At 37.2% G+C, this 21883-nt stretch overlaps 2 protein-coding genes across 3 annotated transcripts in view; one reads left to right on the top strand and one right to left on the bottom strand.

Moving 5' to 3' along the window:
• Positions 1-3442: 3442 nt before the first annotated feature.
• On the top strand, positions 3443-7235 carry LOC143845821 (auxin-responsive protein IAA13-like). The gene is made up of 5 exons (XM_077354227.1): positions 3443-3822; positions 4882-5177; positions 5361-5499; positions 6644-6705; positions 6797-7235. The coding sequence occupies exons 1-5, from the start codon at positions 3530-3532 to the stop codon at positions 6844-6846; spliced, it is 840 nt and encodes a 279-aa protein (XP_077210342.1). The 5' UTR covers positions 3443-3529; the 3' UTR covers positions 6847-7235.
• Positions 7236-11471: 4236 nt separating this feature from the next.
• Positions 11472-21883, bottom strand: part of SGT (UDP-Glycosyltransferase superfamily protein) — a 43011-nt gene continuing 32599 nt past the window's right edge. For both annotated transcript variants that reach the window (XM_077396472.1, XM_077396473.1), the window contains 7 exons: positions 21643-21820; positions 21215-21345; positions 16614-16716; positions 16404-16480; positions 13392-13439; positions 13144-13293; positions 11472-11863 (listed from right to left, as the gene is read on the bottom strand). In XM_077396472.1, the coding sequence (XP_077252587.1) occupies positions 11675-11863; positions 13144-13293; positions 13392-13439; positions 16404-16480; positions 16614-16716; positions 21215-21345; positions 21643-21820 (876 nt within the window). In that variant the 3' untranslated portion in view covers positions 11472-11674. The remainder of the gene's footprint in view (positions 11864-13143; positions 13294-13391; positions 13440-16403; positions 16481-16613; positions 16717-21214; positions 21346-21642; positions 21821-21883) is intronic.

Genomic DNA, 21883 nt, shown 5'->3' with positions numbered 1-21883 from the left:
CCAAAATACTCTCGTCTTCCCCAACTGAAAATTAGGGTTTTCAGACTTGAAAACTAAAAATTAAGAGTATATTTCCACATTTCAACCGCATGCTACCACGAACAAAATATTACCACATGAACAGAAGGACCCAAATTCGAAATTCCAGCAACTAGGGCTTGAAAGTATAATGTTGTGGGAGAGATATTGGTCCTCTCCTCGATTCGTCGTTATCCAAAAGCGGTTGAACTTTCTTCTTAGCACAATACTGACGATCTAAATGGTTGACCTAGATTGAACAAACACAGAATTCCAAACTCAGAATCCCAATCAAGAAAAAAAGGTGGATAAATGGCCAAAGGTGGCGACGGTGGCTGGAGGTGCGACGGCGGTGGCGGAAAATGGCGTAACCCTAATCCCTCTGCAAATGAGGGTATGTCTGTCCTCAAAATATTAACCATGGTTAGTTTCAGTCTTTCCGTCAGGTTAAACTGACGGACTGTTGACAGAAGGGATATACTTGTCACGTTTTGAAACCTCAGGGGTGTAATTGTCACGTTTAGAACCACAGAGTAGAAGTGTATGTGTTAGAAACTAGAGGGGGTGTAAATGTAATTTTCCTTTTCATAAAGAAAGGAAAGACAACCTAGGTTTGTGCATTTATTAAAACATGGTAGTACCAATATCAATAGGCTTTCGAAAATATCTAAATTATTCAGAGTTTTGCAATTATGATCGCAGTTACCTCCTGCACCTTCCTGGCCCGCGCGTCCTGTTAGCAGAGAGAAAGAATATGGCAGAGGGGGTAGGCGTGGAAATAATAATAATTCCGCGTATCAAATATTTCAGCCGTCTAATTATGAGTAGTATCCTTGGTGGGGCCCAATTGGGCGGTGAACTTTGTCTTCGTGGGCCCTACCATTGCGAGCCGGACCTGAACATTTCTCTTAACCACGGACTCCAAATATTTTCTATAAACTCAAACCCGCTGACCTGTCTCCGACAAAAGAAACAGGCGGGCCCATCTTTCCCGCCCTCTGCGGGGAACTTGTCGGCTGACGTGGCTACTCAAGTCGACGTGTCAGGACACGTCATGAAGGGCCCCACACGCTTGCTATTTAATAGCAGAGGCATCCGTATTAATTTTGATCACCTCCAGACTCCAGTCATACAATTCTCACCGTCTGTGGGCCCGCTGTTAAAATGTCCCTTAACCACCCATTTGAGATCCAACCGCTTTAATTTCATAACCACGCCAATCAGGTGGGCCCAACGTTACCTCTGCTATAGATGGTGGACCTTTTACAGATGGTAACCTTGTAGATTAGTAGTATATAAGTAGTCAAATAGGGAGGAGACAAACATTTATAATGTTTGATTGCCAGAGCCAAAGGTAATGGGAGGGGTTGTCATTACTAATATATAGCAAGAGAAGAGAGAGGGAAAAAAGAGAAAAAATAAAATTCTACTTGAGGAGTTTTTACTTTTTTTAGGAGGATGACATGGAAGATTGGAAGGTATAAGCAGGGAACATGGGTGTCACATCACCAGACAAGCATTAATTAGTTTTGAATTTTGACTAGTAATCTCTTGGGATATTGGCGCTACATTGGCTACAAGGTCGTGTTCGGCAACTATTTTTTACGAGATTTTCCCCTTTTTTAGGGGTGAAGAATGACAAAAGCAAAAAAAATCTCAAAAATCTTGTTCGGCTACGTGACCCGCTAAGGTCCGTTTCCAAAATTTCTGCTAATTTTTCAACTAAAAAATAGGATTCCTTGAAGCGATAAATAACCGTTTCTAAAGTTTCTCATCACTCCGTTTCCGCCTGATTCTTTAGGCGAGAATGAGAGGTGTTGTTGAACATGCCCTAAAAGTTACTAAAAAAGCATTTTTTTACTTGGAAAATCCTTGAGGATGTGAAGCATGTGGCAAACAAACATAGCTTTAGTTCCTCTTGCCAGGTGATTACAGGCAAAGCTCCCCCGCCCTTCCAAGCACAATATTTCCCAATACCGCAAGCGAAGATTCAAAATTAAATTCTTGAATCGAGAAACACTCACTTAACTTTCAAATTAATCTTAAGGAACAAGTGAAAAAAGAAGAAGACAAAACACCATTTTTCTTCACAACTAGCCTCTTCATACATGGCATTTTCATTTGACCTAAAGAAAAAAAAACTAAAAGAATGATCGTTCATAGATACCAAAGATTCAATAACAAAATCAATTAATGAAGAGGAAAAGGATTGTACGCTCGAGTGTACCAACCTTATGGTACGCTCGAGTGCCCAATCACATGTCGGCCCACATTTTTAGGATGATCCAAAGCATTCATTTGAAAGGCCCTTATATAGATGGGGTGTGTACCAAAAATCAGCTCCATAAGATCATCCTAACCCATCCATTTGTGGAGGTCAAAATGGACAGATACTGTTTGTCCACAAACCTGCCCATTTTTGCCCTCCACTTTGGAGGGGTTAGGGTGATTCAATGGAGCTGATTTTTTGTACACACCCTATCTATGATAGAACCTTGCAAATGAATGCTTTGGATCACCACAAAAAAATGTGGGACCCATGTGATTGGGCACTCGAGCGTACCATAAGGTTGGTACGCTCGAGCTTACAATCCTTTTCCTCATTAATGAATTAGTTAGAAACCCACATGGATGAATTTTTTTTATTTTTTATTTTTGAGTGGTAAAGATGATTCTATTAACAGAAAAATGAGAGTGAGGGGGTCCCACAATTACATAGATATAAAAAACAAAAAAGCAAAAGAATTACAATCTGAAACAAAACTTTATGATCCCTAAAGTTTAGGATGGAAGAAAACCATAGAGCTCCATACTCTCTTTAGATACCCCTTCTCTAGCTAATTTGTCCGCCTCACCATTGGCTGATTGTCTAATGTGGTTAAAGGATATCTGCCGCACCATCCCATTCCCATCCTGTATTTCATCAACATAAGGGGCAAACCTCCGAGGGGCTTTATCACGTTCAGTGAGTCCCCTTCAATTACCACATTGTTCAAATCTTCATCATAAACAGACTTAGATAATATTTTTAAATTTTTACAAAGGAGTAAAAAAAATTTATATTACGAGGCTAACATCCATGATTTCCAAACGGATTTAGTATTATTTATCGGGTACACAAACCTTCTCTATTTAGTATTATTTATCTTGTATATTAGTGATTTAAGTAGCCAACGGGAGGATACAAGCATTAGATTTACATAAAACTTAAAAACTCAATTGCTGCCAATGTCTAATTAGAAAAGTGTAAAACAGTATTAGTGCCCTTATCAAAATTTGCTCCTGCAGATATTAACTACAAAAACAAAGTTTGCAAATAAAATGCAATTGAGCAGACATGTGGGCCCACCATCATTACCCCCACCTCACCCACCGTCCTCATTGTCTCCTGCCCAAGTTACACGAACCCTCTCTCTCCCTCTCAAACTTCCTTCATATATTTGATTCAATATTTCCTCATCATTCTCTTTCTTTCTGTTCTAAACTTGTTTTCTTACATATATTTTGTGAAATGCAACGAGGTGCTTCTTCTGAGAGTTGTAACAAGGGCTCTATGTCCACGGTTTCCAAAGAGGACTACGTGCCTCTCTCTGAGGTTTCTTCTTACCCCACCAAAGAGGAAGACTCATGCCTCGAACTCGGACTCGGGCTCGGACTCGGGTCAAACCATGGTGCCAACGCTAAGACGTTTGGGCCTGGCGAGTATTGTAGAATCCTCACTGCTAAAGATTTCCCTTCCCTTCTCTCTTCTTCTCTTTCTACAAAACCCACTGTTTCTGGGACTAAGAGGAATGCTGATTCCATGTGAGTGTTTTTTTGTGTTTTCCTTATGTGGGTTTTTTTTTCTTGTTTCTATCATGTTATTGTTGGGTTCTTTGTGATTGATGGATAAAGGGTTTTTTTTTGTGAGGGAAATTAGTTTTTATTATTGGGTTTTTTTTTTTACATATTTAATGGGTTTTTTGTTTCACTGTTTGGGGGTTTTGGTTTCACGAGGGGCTTATGTTTTCTGATTTTTGGTATCTTCTGTTTGGGGTTTTATATGGTGTGTAGCAGTGTAGTCCAGTATATTTCAAAAGTAATGTACCATAGGATGATCGAAACCGTCCATTTGTTGGGCTACGACGTAAATAGGTTGTGACCCAAAAAAAATCAAGAGGTTTTCATATTGTGTAGTTCCTCTATGATCAGAGGGCTAGGGTTAGGATCATCCTATGGAAATGATGATCCTAACCGTCGATTTGATGTGGCCCATCAAATGGACGGTTTGGATTATCCTATGGTGGGGCCGTACAGCAGTTTTGGAAAGATACTGGACTATACGGCCTTACACGATTTTGTGACATATCCTTTCGTAAATTGATTGATTTGTTCTGTTTTCTTTTATTAACTTTGTAGTCTATAATTTGTTTTGATTTTCTATTTCGATTTTGTTGATCAGCTTTCCTACTTTTTCTTTTGCCCATTATTGTTGGGTTATTGGCTGAATTTTTTTACTATAAAGAAAAAAATGAGCTTTTTCTTTGCTGAATTTGTTCCTCTCCTTGGAGTATTTACACATTTACACTCATCTTTCTTTTCACTATCTCATAAACGAATTTTGTTATTTTCACTGATTTTTTTCCTCTGAGGTTTTGGGCTTTCCCTCATTTAATTTTTTTTTGATTTTTTTGGCAGGTAATTTTTAGGTTTGTAATCTGAAATTTATTTTACCTTCCCAGTAATTTTTTTCCTCTGAGGTTTTGGGCTCCCCCCCCCCCCCCCCCCCCCTTTTTATTTTTATTTTATTTTTGGCAGGTGGGTTTTAGCTTTGTTATCTGAAATTTATTTATTTTCTCACTAATATAAATTTTCGCTTTTCAGAAATCAGGTTGTGGGATGGCCACCTATTAGGACTTACAGGATGAACAGCCTGGCCAAGGCTCCTGCTGAAGATAATAACATTGACAACAAAAATAGTAACAAGAATGTTATGAAGACTAATAATAACAAGGGCAATGTTCAAGAGAAAGTGCATAGAAATTCCATGTTTGTGAAGGTGAATATGGATGGAGTTCCCATTGGGAGGAAGGTGGATCTGAATGCCCATCTCTGCTATGAAACTCTAGCCCAAGCACTTGAGGACATGTTCCACAGACCCACAACCATTAATACCATTTGTGAGTCCTGTGCTTTTCTTTTCTTTTTTTCCTTTGACATATTGTTCTTGTAGCCCTCCCCCATATAATAAATGATGCATATCCATCCATATCAATACATAATACATAAATATATGAACATAGCCATGAACGAAAGATTCATATGTTGTTACTGATAGTTGAAATTTGGGTTTATGTGATTAGGCCCAAATGGAGCACAAGAACATGAAATGACAGTAGAAGCAACAAAGGCCTCAAAGCTGTTGGATGGGTCTTCTGAGTTTGTGCTTACATATGAAGATAAAGAGGGAGACTGGATGCTTGTGGGAGATGTTCCATGGAGGTATGCAACCATCTCCCTTCAAGAACCATATTTTCATTAGTGAAAACTTTAATGGTATTAATGGTTGTGGGATGGCCACCTATTAGGACTTACAGGATGAACAGCCTGGCCAAGGCTCCTGCTGAAGATAATAACATTGACAACAAAAATAGTAACAAGAATGTTATGAAGACTAATAATAACAAGGGCAATGTTCAAGAGAAAGTGCATAGAAATTCCATGGGGGGCGCATGGCCCCCCTCATGCTATATGTGCCTCCGCCCCTGCCGAGTTGCACAAATGTTGGATCATCAAGATGCTAGATTAGGCAACCAGGGCTAGATAAGGAAGCTGGATTTGGTGACTAGGTTAGATTAGGATAATCTCCTTCCATGCTTATTACTATCTTTTTCTATGTTTATCCCTTAAGTGTTCTATATAAGAACTAATTAGGCTTAAATGCAATCAACTAAATTTAGTAAAAATCAATCCTCATTTAGATTGAACAATCTTAGTTGTCTAGTGAATTATTTGGGAATGGACGGCTAAGCATATATTGTTCCTCCATTTTTAAAAAAGAAGCATATATTGTTCTACACTTAATGAGCATAAGTCATACTTCCCAGAGGGTTAAAATTGCCATTTTCTTTTGATTTCTCCTAAAATGATTCATGTACATAGTGGGTCATTCTCTAAATTAACGGTCCCTATTGCCTTATTGTACTCACATGTTGTGTTCATCTATAGCCATGGAATGTCTCCGCTAATTGTGAAATATCGATTGCTTGTTAAACCCTTTGAATTACCTAAAAGTAGGATACTCCGAATTCGGGGGTCAAAGAATTCCATAAAACGTAGGTGATGGAAAAAAATTGAGTGAAATATCCCCACTAAATCAATGTTTGGTCCATGAATCTATGCCTAAGATATAGAGAGAGAACTCTTGATCTTCCTCAATTCAAAGATCCAAGATTTAAATTGATGTCATTTCATTGATTTCTACTTAAGATTTCATCTTCAATGTTAAATGCACAAACCTTTGCTTTGATTATTTATAAATTAGCAATGTTATCTATTAGTTTGGGACAAAGGCTTAGTTGAGTTGAGTTGAGTAGTGTCTAGTAGTTCTCATGTTTTCCTATTCTTTCTTTGTTATGTAATGAAGAATGTTCTTGAACACTGTGAAGAGGCTAAGAATCATGAGGACATCCGAGGCGAATGGACTTGGTAATTATATCTTTTAAACCATTGATAAAATTCTCCCTTCAAACCTTTTCCTTCCCTCCATGTCTTACCTTTTGATATTCTTCTTTTACAGCTCCAAGGTTTCAAAATAAAGGTGACATACAAAGAAGCAAGCCTGCCTAACATGGTTTTGTTCACCTTTTCTTTGGGAGGCACCAAAGAAAGAGCAAATGAAAAGCATAATGAAAATTATAGGGGATGAAAAAGGAAAAAAAGTAAAAGTAAAAGGTTGGATTGAGAGCAAAGCATTTTGCAAAGTAAAGATCTGCCCCAAATGCCCATTTGTTTGCTTTTTTCTGTCTGTTATTTTCTTTAATCTTTTTCTTTTTCATCTTTGTTGGGAATTCTAGTTTTTTTTTTTGAGTGGCTAATCATACACAGCTTCATTTTCTACATTTCTTTGTGTAATATCGGATATAAAATGGCTAGCTGAATGGGTTTTTGGTCATACACTGTAAATATTTGTGAGGTGTCTTTGTTTTGAGGATGCAACTGATTCAACACTTTTTCTACTCTCTCATGTAATGGTGGTTGAGATGATTTCTATCATAAACTACTTTGGATTCTGTAGGTATATATGTTTTGGGAGATGATATTTTAACCCCCACTGCAGTACGCATTCGCCCCCCTTATAATTGTGAAATCACGATAAAAGGGGGGCGAATGCATACTGAAGAGGGGTGAAAATATCATCGCCCTATGTTTTACAGTGCCGTTTTCTTATAGAAATTCTCATTATTAAGGTGATCAAAAGCAGTTGACTTAAGACTAACTTAAGATAATTATATTTACAAGAAGGCAAGGCCTGGTTTCGGTGGTATTCTAAATGGCCATAACTATTTCCAATGACTCAACAAATTGTTAATCCGACCTTAAACATAGCATACGCACTTAAATATTGTTTATTTGTTAAAAGACATACTGTTTGTTAATCACAAATTAACATAGAATGCATTTTAATATTCATTGTTAGTTATATAAGCCATGTTTGGCAACCATGGAATTGTTTTTCATGGAATATTAGTTTATCATGTGGTGAGAGAGGGGTAAGAAGGATGGGAGAAGGAGAAACTAGAGAAGGCACAAATAAGGAGAGTAGGATGGAATTGTTTTTCCTCGTTTTCAGCTTTTTCTCACTCTCACAGGGCAATAAGCTAATATTCCATGGAAAAAAAAAGTCATAGTTGCCAAACATGGCCATAATGCTTTTTTAAATGGGATTCATTTGCTAGCGAATCCCTTTTCAAATTACAGGACACGTTTTCATGGATTACTGTGGTTTGCCTTTTTGGTCCCAATTGTACTCTTCTTTTTTAATACCGTATTAAGATAATTGTGCGACAGACAATGAATAACACCCTATCCAGGACTTGAACTAATCCAGGGCAATCTATCCTATTTCCCAACTGTCTCAATCCCCTAGGCCATGTATTGTAGGGATATTTTGAAGTTTTTCATACATGATAGCATCAATCAATATGGACATTTAGAAGCCTACAATAGGTAATGTTTATTATAGGCAATACTAGAAATGTCTTTTCTACCGGGCATTCAAAAAGTTTTTTTGTGCAACAAACAAGTAATAAAGCCGCGGAATAATCTGAATGAATCGACATGACTCGATGAATTGGATGATTTAGAAGATGAATAATTTACATTTTACATTAACGAATTTTGGAACTCATCAATATGAGATAGAACTGGATGTTGTGGTATGTAGAGTAATAATTCGCCTGTTCTTTTTTATCAGAGGTTGAATCGATCATCAGAAGAAGAATTAGGCCAAAAATTAGGATACATTCTGGGAAAATGAAACTTCCATGGAAGAGAAGCAAATGAAACGCTTTCATAAAAATTCTCGTAGAATCGAGAATGAAGTTTTCATTCCCGAAACATATAAAATGCAGTTAATCCCGCCGCAGCACAAGCTATTATCGCGAAAATCGGTGAATACAACCAACTATCATTAAGAATTTCATCTTTGGACCAAAAACAAGCAAGAGGTGGAATACCACAAAGAGAAAGTGTACATAATAAAAAAGTCATTTTGGTAATTGGTACATATTTTCTTGGAGTATTTCTATGGATCGGTCATATAGGCCCGAGTCGGACATCAAATTGCTTCGATTTGAATTATTCGGAGGATACCTTATATATATATATATATATATATATATATATATCAAAAAGATGTACAATCAAACCTATTTCTCGATTCAATCGAAGCCCAAAGAAGTGAATATGGTACCCAAATAACGATAGATATGTAAAAAGCAGGTCCGATTACGCCTATTTCTAATCCTAAATGAAATGTAACGACGTAGGGATCCATATGTAAACATAGTATCTATTTACATACGCTCGAATGACCCCTTCTCATAATAAGAATGTACATAACCCTATTCCGGTCTGGTCCAGTATGGAATGAACTTATAATCTGATGATCGAGTCGCTCAGGTAGTGACTACTTTCCAAGAACGAGGGGCGATGGAATACACTATTGTGGTAGCCGAAACGGCGGATTCGCCTGCAACATTACAATACCTCGTGCCTTATACAGGAGCGGCTCTGGCTGAATATTTTATGTACCGTGAACGACATACTTCAATAATTTATGACGATCTCTCCAAACAAGCACAAGCTTATCGCCAAATGTCTCTTCTCTTAAGAAAACCACCCGGTCGCGAAGCTTATCCAGGAGATGTTTTTTATTTGCATTCACGCCTTTTGGAAAGATCCGCTAAATCAACATGGAGTGTGAATCAAACCCATGTTTGAATTGAAACTGAGATTCTGATGCAAGTTCTTCCCTTCTGAATCAGATAGATTCATATCTGAAAGAGGCTGACAATAAGTTCTTTCAAAATTGACTATTTCTTCCTCTGTTAGAGGTGTTCCAGAAATGCCTGCGATCGAGTAAATAGCTCTACGGACGAATGGATCGGATCGAATTGGAAAATGGAAAGATTTGTACAAGTTATACGTTTTGGCAAGACGGGAATAGAGGGATGGGTAGCAGTGTGTATAGCCATTTATTCCGTTTTTGTCCTTCGCTAACGGGCATGTACGGCATTGCTTTTATGATTCTCAACTCAACTCAACAACCAAGCCTTTGTCCCAAACTAGTTGAGGCCGGCTAATGAATCCTTTAGAAAATTGTCATGAAGAAGGTGAAAGGATCGACTCTGCTCAAATTGACTAAGTCTAATCCTGACACTAGTTGGATTCGTCTACATAGATCATTTTCTTCCATTCTATCCTATGTAAGGTCATGTTATCTGTTATGTTCTTAGCCCTCAAATCTTCCCTCACTGTTTCTACCCAAGTTGTTTTAGGTTTGCCCCTACCTCTTTTTACTCCATCAACTTGACATCATTTTTTAAATTGCACAACCCTTAATTATTCAAGGGACATCATTTTTTAAACTGTGCATTGCAATAGTTTTATCTCGTCCTAAGTGTCCCACAACTCCTCCTGAGTGCGTATTAGGCAGGCAAAAACATGTATCATTGAAGAGATACCCGCCGCCATGGATGGAATAATTCACTACGTTATTATTCTTCCTTAAGACCATCATAAAGTGTCAAAATCTAAATACTAATAGCTTCAGGCATCAATGGCCTTGTTCACTACTCCGGCTCGGTGTTAAATAACAAAGATAACAAGCAAAACTAATACTTGATCTCCAAGCAAAAAAATCTTATCCCATTGTCTCTCCAATACTATCTTCATTCTTCTTTTTTTTCCATGATTTTTTTAACCTTTGATCACAATCTTTTCACATAAGCCGCTCGAAGGGTCGACCGCTATAATCCGAGATTTAATCCTCTTATTGCTTCATATTTTACTTTTTTGATCATAGCATCCAAGCTAAAATATCAAGTATATCACCAATTCAAGTATTTCTTACAATTTATTCATTCAAATATCAAAGTTCTTTTAATTATTACTTTATAAATTATTTATTAGTTCACTATATTTAACCTTATTTATCGCATAAAATATGCACTTGTTTTAATTGTGTTTGTCGCATAAAATATTGTATTTTATTGGCATCTTATTTACCTAAAAAAACACACAACCCATTTGAGTTTATTTATTTTCAAATTATTAATTAATTTATTTATTTGTAGAAACCAATTGAATTATAAAAAAAAAGGACCCCAATTAGGCTCCTGCAAATTGACATGAAGGCTAATTTCATTGCATAAGGTGGGAAAATGGGCTCTACTATAGTGCACAAATCAGAGGGCCAGGATTGTCTGATGGAAGGATTTTATGTGATGGGACCAACAAATGAACGACTCGGATCAAAACCCAAGTACCTCCCACTTCTGAGTTTACTAACGGTGTTTTTCAAGAATAAAAAAATGCACATGAACACATGGGTGGAAATGGAACAACATTTTGCCAATCATAAATAATATTTACAAATAGTAATTAGGAAGAGAGAAAGGGTAACTCACAGTTCTATGCAGTTTAAATGCCACTAGCCGCGCTTTAGACTGTCAACCTCAAAGAAGGATGTCATCAGAGAAGGCTGAACACCCAATCCAGTCCATATGCAAAGCCGAATGAACTTTTCAAATGCTGCTTGGCTCCAAAAACCCAAAAAAAAAAAAAAAAAAAGTAAAGAAAAGCCCAAAAAAGAGAAAGAAAGGAAGAGCACCACAAACTATTATATTTGAACTATTCAACTGCTGCTTCGTCCCAAGAAAAAAAACCAACAAAAAAGGGACAAAAAGAGAAAAAAGAACTGCAAAGAATTATATTTGAACATTTCAAATTCTGACTAGCTACAAAAAAAAAAAAAAAAACCCCAAAAAAGAAGAAAGAAAAGAATACAAGCAATTATATTTTTCACTGACTGGTATATTCCAACAGTTTGGTTCGTTGGCCAGACACTGAAGCTCAGAACATGAATGACACAAAACTATACAAAACCCAAAAATCAGGTACAGCATAAACATTTCTTTAAAAAGCGAGGGCATGGTTCAAAGAATCCTGGTGGCGGTGGCACTGGAGGAGGTTGAGTCTGAGGATTTTTGCGAGGAAGATGTTTTAAGAAGGCTTTCACGGCCCCCGTCACCCCATCTTCCGATTCCATGGCCTTGGCCAGTTGCACTGCCTGTTCCTTCACCTGCATGTTTGTAACAAATCATAAGCATAGTAAAAAATATCTTCTCAAAATATCACAATTTTATCACGACATTTTAATAAAACAACAAACCCTACTATATTATTTCCATTTACTACACGCATAGGGGTCCTGCCAAACCCAGCTTTTACCAATAAAAAAACGACAAAACCCCAAATAATCCCGATATATTTTTTTTTTTTAAATTGTGATATTTTCATTTTTATCATTTACTTGGAGAAATATTTTTTTTGAATGGCTACTTAGAAAAAATACTGGGATAATATCACAATAATTTTACGAATTTTTTTTTTTTTAATTTATACATTTTCATATATTTTTAAATATTCTATTTTTCTATTTTTTTCCCGATTTAAACCTGAAAGTAATGAAAGGCTACTGATATTGGCTCTAGCATGTTTTGATAATGGGACGAACTAAGTCTTTTCTGTTTTAAATGGCTGCTGAGAGCTTTTTGGGAATCGTAATAGCCTTTGACCGCTGGTTAAATAATAAAAAACAAGATGAGTTTGTCCCATTATCAAAACATGGTGGTGCCAATATCAGTGGCCAATGAAAAAAAAATTAAAATCTCCCAAGTTATACACTTCCGAAGAAATTCCCGAGAAAAATATTTGTGACTACGATCATAAGTAAGGATCCAAATGAGCATCACGATTTACATAGTGAAAGTACCTCCTAGAATGACCAACTATACATGCAACATCTAACAAACAAGAAATATTCAACAGATCTATTTTCATCGAATCATTCAACCTTGATTTACAATTATGAAACTGCGATTTTGACCTCTTCCAGCATTTTTCCAATCATGCCTTGTGTTTCCAACATGGCTGATAAAGAGTCATGGAGAATCATGTGTGGACAAGTTGGATATTATTTGGTAAAAGAAGTCATATCCAGAATGATTGTTTAACTAGAATTATTTGGGTAGGCTGTATGTAATGCAGTAACACATTATTGGGGTAATATGTTCTTTTTCTTTTTCTTTTTTACCTTTTCATACACGATTTTTAATCTTTGAAAAAAAAAATGTTCTCTTTCTGCATTTTCTTGGGTGAAAACTGAATAAATGCAAGGAATAAATGCAAGGATATCCACCACGGTGCCACCAAACTCTGGTCGAGAGAAGACCAACACAGAATCACGGATAATTAAACTAGAACTTCTGAACATACCATATTGGAGTCTACCTGCTCTAAGAAAGAAGCCTGAGATAATTTTCAAGGGGGTACTCCCCATAAAAGATGCAAGGAGTTTACCTGGGGATCCAACATGAAGTTTATTGCATCAACCAGCTTTTGCAATGAGAACTGATCAATTGGGATAGGCGGGGGCCCTACTCCTCTGGCGTGCACACGGTCTCCCCAGAATGGTTGGTCTCCAAAAAATGGTACAACAGTTGTTGGGCACTAGAGAACATGATAAGAATGTCAAGATCGACAATTTGTTAGAAGGGCCCCAATTAGAATAAAAGCCCTAACTAGCAAGAAAAAGAATAAGCAAATACCGCAGCTTTAAGCCCAGCAGCAGTAGTTCCTGCACCCCCGTGATGCACCTGAAACCAAAATGCAAAACAATATCACCCCAGAATTCAGATTTGGAGGGGGGGAAAAAAACAATATGGCAGTATGAAAATTTCAAAGCATTTTAGTGAGTTTCCGCAAAATATGAGAGCTTTATGAGTTTCAACCAGAGGAAGTCAGCATAAGGATGTTCATGCACACATAATAACAGGGATTCTTGAACACAGTCAGACGCGATTACGGTCCTCTTTCATGTTTAAGAGTATCAAAAGAAGAGGATTTCATACCATGCTTATAAAAATAAGGTTTTAACCTATGATTACTTTATCCTTTTGACGATTTATCAAAGCATTAGTCAAATGTGGTTCATGGTTAGCATTTACCAACTGATCCTGATGGGCTGCTCAAGCTTAATATATCAGTTCACATTGCCTGATTCTTTTCATCTTATCTGTTTCCCTATACAAACTTATGTAATAAAGTAGACTCTTAAAGTTTTTTTTTTGAAAAAGGTTCCATTTATAAATAGAGAATATTACAAGTGCACTTTATGCCCCATAAAAAAGGAGTCACTAGAAGCACCCGATTTGGTTAGGTGATCAACCAAATCGTTGGCACTTATGGGAATAAGAGAAAAAGATAATCCTCCATACAAACACATATTGATAGTCTCATCAATGAAATAGCCAGGTCTCCAAGGACCACGGCTAGTCCCTTTGCCCCACAACAGGGTGTTAAATGAATCACTTTCCATTTCCAATCTGCCCTCCATCTGGTTCATGGAGATGGTCAATCCCTGGTGAAGTGCAAGGACCTTGATTTCTGTGGAATTTGTGATACGGACAGGGGTATCAAAGGAGTAGATGATGTTGCCCGAAGAGCTCCTAAAAACGCCTCCAATACCTTCCACGCCTGGGTTGCCAATAGAGCAAGTGTCAACAGAGTTTGATGATGGGGCTTTCTGTTTCGCTACCACTTCTGCTTTGCATGTGCTGATCTCAAAATCGTGTCCAAATCTCTAATGATGATGTCTGACGAGTAGCCTAAATGGCCGAGTAGACCAGTAAGTATTTATTTTTGAATGGCTGAGTGGACTATTAAGTACTACAAAACAATTTTCCAACAAACCACTGCAATCCATTTTCCTCCATCCCACCCCCATCCAAACTATAGGAGAAGCACTTGTTTCATGCAACTCATACTTGGACAAGAACTCACCCAAGGTAAATCTGAATTAACTTAGGTGAGCCAATGATCAATGCAATGAGGTTTCTACTGAGGGTGGTTAGTCAAAGAAGTTTTTGGTTGAATCTGTAAATCTGGAACTGAGTCTTGATCAAGTCAATGGGATCTTTCAAACAGTGTTTTAAATCTGAAACCCCGTAGATACTCTTCCATATCCATATGATGAAGAGAACATGTGTCAATGAAATATCCCTTTTTCTTTCTTCCAGAAAAAGAACCCCTCTTTGCCTGCAGATTGACCCAGCATGGTTGCTTAAAATGTCCCCTTTTGGAAGGGATGCTCCTAAAAGTCTTCATTCTAACCCCGTATTAAAAGAACACAATAATTTAATTTGCACAAAACTCCAAAGCATGTAATATATGACATTTAAAATGGAATTACGAAAAAACACAAAGTTCATTGACTATTATATAAATCAAATTATATACGAGAATACAGCTTAACATGAAAATCAAAGATAAGACTATGTAATATTGCATTGCAGCTAGCTATTATCTGTGGACACGGACTTGCGTGTCAAGTGTCGACACAGATATGAGGTGTCTGACACGACAACCTCTAAAAACCTAAAAACGGAGACACATCATACATATAAATTTATTGATTAATAATCATAATTTTTAAATCTTAGGATTAAGCAACTATAAGTCTAAAACAAATATGAGATCATGAGAGACTGCATGAGAGACTCCAATCTGCAGTGAGAATGAGAAACCATTAGGATACAATGAATATAATATTGGAAGAAGAGTTTGTTTAGGGTCTCAGGTTTAAGGGTGGGGTGGGGAAATAATAAAAGAGAAGGTAAACATAATATTCAATAATAAAACAGTATTTTACAAATTCTGACACTGCTAGCAATATGTTTACAAGTGTCGATACTCGATACACGTCAACATGCGTGTCAGTGTGGACACTTGTCAACACATGTGTCAGTAGTAAATTCAAAGTATCGGCTAAATCATAGCATTGCAGGTGTATATTGACATTGAAAGATTTTTTCCCTCCCATTGGTCTAGCAAAGCATAGTACAAGTATCAAGTCATGTTGAAACTCAATTTCAGACATGTCATGTTAAGTCTTAACTCGGCATTAGGTTTAGAGCCTGCCTCTCTTTGAACCATGGTGGGTGTTCAAAGGACCGATGATGTTCGGTAATTGAGTACTGCATAGGGTACAGTATTTTGGAAATAATGCCAAAAAATGTTATCTCTTGCCAAATTACACATGTTCACCATACGCAATCATGGGAATTAGTACCCACAAGCATTTTCAATGAGTAGCAGTACCAGCTGTATCTACAGATCCAGCAGAACCAACAATCTCTGAACCACAATCAGCAGTACAAAGGCCCTGTTCGTTTGAGATTGTGGCAACCGATTGTCACCCCCCAAACCAATTTTGGACCCAATATTAATGTAATATTGGGTCCAATAATCGGATTGGGGGGTGGCAATCGGTTGTCATAATCCCAAACGAATAGGGCAAAAGAAAGTAGACAATCCTCACCATGTGTGGATTAAACTTGATTATTGAGTTTGTGAAACAACTACTTCCTAAATTTCATGTAGAACGATTCCAACAATAGAATACATAATCAAGTCTCACCACAGACACAACAAGGGCAGTTATAGAGTAGATATACAACTTTGTGCAAGTGCACAGAGTCCAATGAAATATTGGATTTGCAATGCAACAGCTACATAAATTTCGCATGAATCCACTCATACACTTCATAATTGAGTCTTACCACGGCCATGCAATGCAAGAATAGCCAGTCATGAGGGCAGTTATCCAATAGATACACAAAGTCCTTGGGTTCTGCCACTGGAAAAAATTATTTCAGGTAAACAGTTACACGGTATTGCCCACAGGTTTAAAGAAAAGAAATAGAAACATAAGAGATGAGGGCAGTGTCGTATGGAACATAAATGGTCAAAAGAAAGAGCCACAAACTTACAGTTACCAAGACCACCCCACCCCTTGTTAATGATGCCTCGTTGTCCAGTGATTTCAAGAGCTTCCACAATGATTTGGGTCATTTTTGCAGGTTCTTGAACAGGCTATCATGTAAACATATGAAGTACAAATGGAGGCGTTAAAGAGATACAATATGGAAGAAAATCAGTTTAAAACATGACTGCTCTTAGTCTTGATTAAGTCATGTAGCAAAAATAAGTAATACGCAAAAACTGACATGAAAACTGCCAAAAATGTATTTCAGTAGTGACAAAATAAGAAAAATGAAATAGTGGAGAATTCTAACCAGTTCTACTTTAAGAGCTGCATTGGTGGTGTTGCTGATTCCATTTTTAATCAGAAGATATAATCAATTATGCGATGAAAAATGATTCTAGGGTATGGCAAGAGAAGATTGGAGAGAGAAAGGAGACGGAAGAGAATGATTTTTTCATGTGTATGCCAGATGATCCATTCTTATATTTTATTTAATTATAAAAGATGGACAATACCTCCGTTACAAAGCTGCCTATATACAAAATAGTCAAATAACTAATCTACCCTTCACATCACTCCACTGCAAGTTGGTACATAGATGTCTATGATGCCCAACTTGCCTAAGATCTCAAATAACAGAGACTTACTACCTTACGCAGTGTTTGGTAACTTTGGTTGCACAAAAGCTCGGTATCTATTGGAATTTCAAATGCAGGCGGCTGCCGATTCCCCGTTTGGTTGCCAATACTGCATTGAAATTCCAGGGGACTCCCGACATGTTTCAAACATAATTATTGCTTATTTGCCAATGTGGCGCCCATGCCCCCCCACCCACCCACCAACCACCACTCCCCGTCCCCCTTCTCAAATTCAAACCAAATTCTACCATAAAGATAGAATTGTGTTAGAAGAATAGTGGAAAAGGTCTCTCTCTCTCTCTCTCTCTCTCTTATATATATATATATATATATATATATATATATATATATATATATTGCTAATGACACCCCTACTTTTTCCACTACTCTCCAAGAGGACTGCCGCACAACCAAATACTACTTACTACATTCCACTATTCTCCGAGTGGTAATTCTAGACAAGCATTTACAAATCAAATGTTTGTCTCCTCCCTTTTGACTTCTTATTCCACTAGTCTCCGAGCCACTCTCGCGCAACCAAGCGTAGCCTTTAGACAAAACATAGTCGCGCAACCAACATAGTCCCCTATAGACAAAACATCTGCTAACTGTTGTCTCTAGTAGTAACAAAGGGAGTTCAAATCTGCAATGCCTTCAATTTTCTCTAATAGAGTGATGAATGATGATCCACTTTGATATACTTTGTCCGGTCATGTTGAATTGCATTATGAGCAATGCTGATAAAAACATTATTGTCAGAACACAAACACATAGGACCTTGTAATAGTTGTATGTTGAATCCAATTCATGCAAGAGTATCTTCAGCCTAACTCATACACATGCGCCAAAGATCAATACTCTACTTTACCACTGGATCTAGCAACAACTAATAGATTCATGGTTCTCCAAGTCTCAAGATTTCTAGCAACTATAGAAACTCTAAAAGGATATCGTATTCATAACCAAGCCTGAGCTGCACAATTAGCACTGTAACAGGGCCTACCCAATTAGCATCTATGAACGACTCAGTCCGCAAATGTCAACGCATAGAAAACATAAGTCCTCTTCTTGCAGAGTATTTGAGGTATCAGAAGAATTTGTGCGCAGCCTCATGTATGTCGTCCTAGGAAATGCATAAAGTGATTAATAACACTCGCATCGTATGCAATGTTTGGACGTGAAAGGGATATATAGATGAATCGGACCACTACATGCTAAAATAGGACAGCATCAATAAGGGCATACCATCTTCATCATTTGTTTGATCGAGGAACTAAAAACAGGGTGGAATTTTCACATATAATTCCCCCAACAAATAAACATGACGGCTTTCTTGCCATACTATATGGATCTTCCAAATGAGCAAAGTACCCGTGTCAGACACATCTCGGATTCTGATACTTCAGGATTCACTGAGACACTTCTAGATCTCTCGTCTATTTTATCCCGAATACTGCTACCCGAACTTTGTAATTATTGCATGTTTTGAGTTTTATCCATCCTAATTATTAGTTTCTTAAATGAAAGTTAAACATGATATCTACTTGACCTATTAAAATTTTTAATATATTACTTGTTATAACCACAGTTTTATGAAAAAAATTAAAACTTGAGGCTTGACTAAAATATTTTAGGGACTCCACGAATCATTCTTTTTGAGGTTTGACGAAACTGACACTCATGTTGGATTCTGACACTTGTGCCCATATCGATGCAATAGAGCTTTCTTGACATCCAATTGGTTAAAAGGCCCAAGATAAATTTATAGCAAGTGATATAAAAACCATAATAGGGTCCATCTTTGCAACTGCAGCAAAACTCTCCTCATAGTCTACCTTATACATCTGAGTATATCCTTTAGAAACCACTATGGCATCGTAGCTGGCTACTAACCGGGAAGGGTGAAGAATGAATTGAAATGGGAAAATGAATTTAAGATATCCAGCCAGTCCATATAATAGGATGTTGACCATAGAATAAGAGTAGGTTGGTTGAAGTGGAAGCTTGCCTCAAGAGTTCCGTGCGACCGTAAAATCCCTACCAAGTTGAAGGGAAAGTTTTATAAGACAACTGTGAGGCCAGCCATGCTGTACGGCTCAGAATGTTGGGCCACCAAGAAGCAGCATGTGCATAAGATGAGTGTAGTGGAGATGCGAATGCTTAGATGGATGTGCGTGCGGCCACACAAGGCTAGATAGAATTAAAAATGAAGACATTCGTAAAAAGGTGGGAGTGGCTCCAATTGAGGAGAAGATGAGAGAGCACCACTTAAGATGGGTTGGACATATCCAACGTAGGCCTTTGGATGCTCCGGTGAGAAGAGGCGACTCGTGCCAAATTGATGGAGTAAAAAGAGGTAGGGGCAGACCGAAAACAACTTGGTTAGAAACATTGAGGAAAGACTTGATAGCTAGGAACATAACAGAGAACATGACCTTGGATAGGATAGAATGGACGAAAATTATCCACGTAGAAGAACCCAACTAGAACCAGGATTAGAGCCGGGTGGATTCCTTTTACCTTCTTCATGAATTTTTTCTAAAGGATTCATTTAGCCGACCCCAACTAGTTTGGGACAGGCTTTGTTGAGTTGAGTTGAGTTGAGTTGTAGCAGTCCACCAAAGTCCTAAAAAATCATTGATCTTGGACACACAATGATCAGACTAACCTAGAGATTAACTAGGTTACACAGATCAATGCAGTCTAGTTCAAACACTGTTGCATAAAATAAAATTTAACATGGTGGAACAAATTGATAAAGGAGAACCATAAAAAAATAAAGAATATGAAAAGGAATGACTTTGCATTTATAGTGGTGAGAGATAAAAATGCACAATATACATGTTACATCACCATCATGGTTCCAATTAGCCAATAATTTGCACAACTGGAACCCACTTTCTGATACATAAGATTCATTTTCCAAAGCTCAATTGATTTATAAATAATTATAACCAATACTTAATTTGACAATATTGAGGAAGTCTACACTGAAAATGTGAAACATCAAGAGCATTTTTCTAATTAAATTAGCTTACTTTGCTTGTGTAAATCCTTTAATATTCATGATCTCGTAGTTGGTAAGGGAAACTTTTTCTTTTGCTATACATCTGTCATGCATTTATGCACATTGGATAGGGAGAATTCACTCGAGAACTCTCTATTATTTCTTGCACAGAATTTGATATGGTAATATAGTTCAGCATTTATTCACTGTGAAATTTTGTTTTCTTGTGCGTTGACTCTGACCTCGTATCTGGAGCTCTCATGTGATTTCACAAAATTCATATGATCAAGGTTTTAAATTTCGGACGAAACCGAAATGTTTCGACCAAAATTCCAGATTTCGGTCCGGACTGACACCGAAAGTACATAGATTCGGTGTCAGTTCAGATTTCGGCCGAAATTCTGGAAATTTCAGCCAAATTTAAAATTTGAATGTAAAAAAAAATTCACTATTTTTCCGAAATTAATTTCAGTAAGAAATTCTGAAAAAAGCGAAATTTGGTTTTTTTTTTTCAACATAATTTTCCGCCAACCGAAACTGACATTTCAATCCTTGCATATGATTGCAAGATTAGACACGTAGTACTTAGAGCTATGACATGGAAATGGGCACAAGTATCTCTAGCCAGAGTGCATATCAGAGCTGTTAGTATTTGATTAATGACAAATTGAAAGATGATACTGGGATTGTTCCCATGGAAAAAGACACAACTGTCTTTAGCTAAGGTGCATATTAGAGATGTCAGTATTTCTTTTATGACTGATTGAAAGATGGCGACAATCATGTTTGTACCTCAATGTGACAATGTCTTCATCTTGTTGAAAACAAACAATCAATACGACTACAAACTCCCAGAGTAGTTCAACTTCTCAGGCAATGGATATCTTTCATCGCAAATAAAACAGGAGAGAGAGAGAGAGAGAGAGAGAGAGAGAGAGAGAGAGAGAGAGAGATACTCACAAGGCTTCCAAATCCAATATAAATAGGCTTTGTACCAGCTTCAATCCATTTTACAAGTGATTCAGGAGGTTCATAATTTGATGCAAGGTCAAGGAAGCAAAATCCAACCACATCAACCTTAGGTCCCCAGTCTGCATATCAAACAATCAAAACCAGATTCTTATAAGATAAAACATTGAACAGGTAGACCCGTCCGAGAAGCCACAACAACCCAACTGCTCATTTACAAACTAATGAAATTGCTCACTTGCAAAAAGAAACACACAAACCACAAACAGAATGCAGAAAAGATGTTCTCTGCAAAGAAATTTTCAATATTCTACTAGTAAGAGAGAAAAAATTTCCTTAAACCATTGGATCTTAAACAAATCTCATCCAACTTAACTTTTTCCCACTTCAAGAATATAAGACGGAATCTAAAGCAAGACCTTTTGGTTTGGGGACAAGGTGAGGGCTCCATATATATCCAGTGGGAACGTCAGAAGCAGAGCTTTTGGCACCACTTAAATATGTGACTGGTCGTAGCTTCAACTTCTTTTTCCTGAAATCATTTATCATGTCCCGCATTCCAAGCCAAATCAATGAATCAACAATTTGATATGATAGCTGCAAAATGAAATTCATGAGAAAAAATTAAGTGAAAATCAATAGACATAATACAGAAACATA

Source organism: Tasmannia lanceolata, unplaced genomic scaffold (genome assembly GCF_043159265.1).
Source record: "Tasmannia lanceolata isolate RefF3 unplaced genomic scaffold, GAP_Taslan_0.1 ptg000015l, whole genome shotgun sequence".
Lineage (NCBI taxonomy): Eukaryota > Viridiplantae > Streptophyta > Magnoliopsida > Canellales > Winteraceae > Tasmannia > Tasmannia lanceolata.
Note: the sequence above shows the minus strand (reverse complement) of the source record. Positions and strands in the feature narration are given on the sequence as shown.

Coding starts and splice junctions, on each gene's coding strand:
- LOC143845821 (XM_077354227.1), top strand. CDS start 3,530: ATGCAACGAGGTGCTTCTTCTGAGAGTTGTAACAAGGGCTCTATGTCC. Junction 3,823..4,881: donor AAGAGGAATGCTGATTCCAT/GTGAGTGTTTTT, acceptor TTCGCTTTTCAG/AAATCAGGTTGTGGGATGGC. Junction 5,178..5,360: donor CACAACCATTAATACCATTT/GTGAGTCCTGTG, acceptor TTATGTGATTAG/GCCCAAATGGAGCACAAGAA.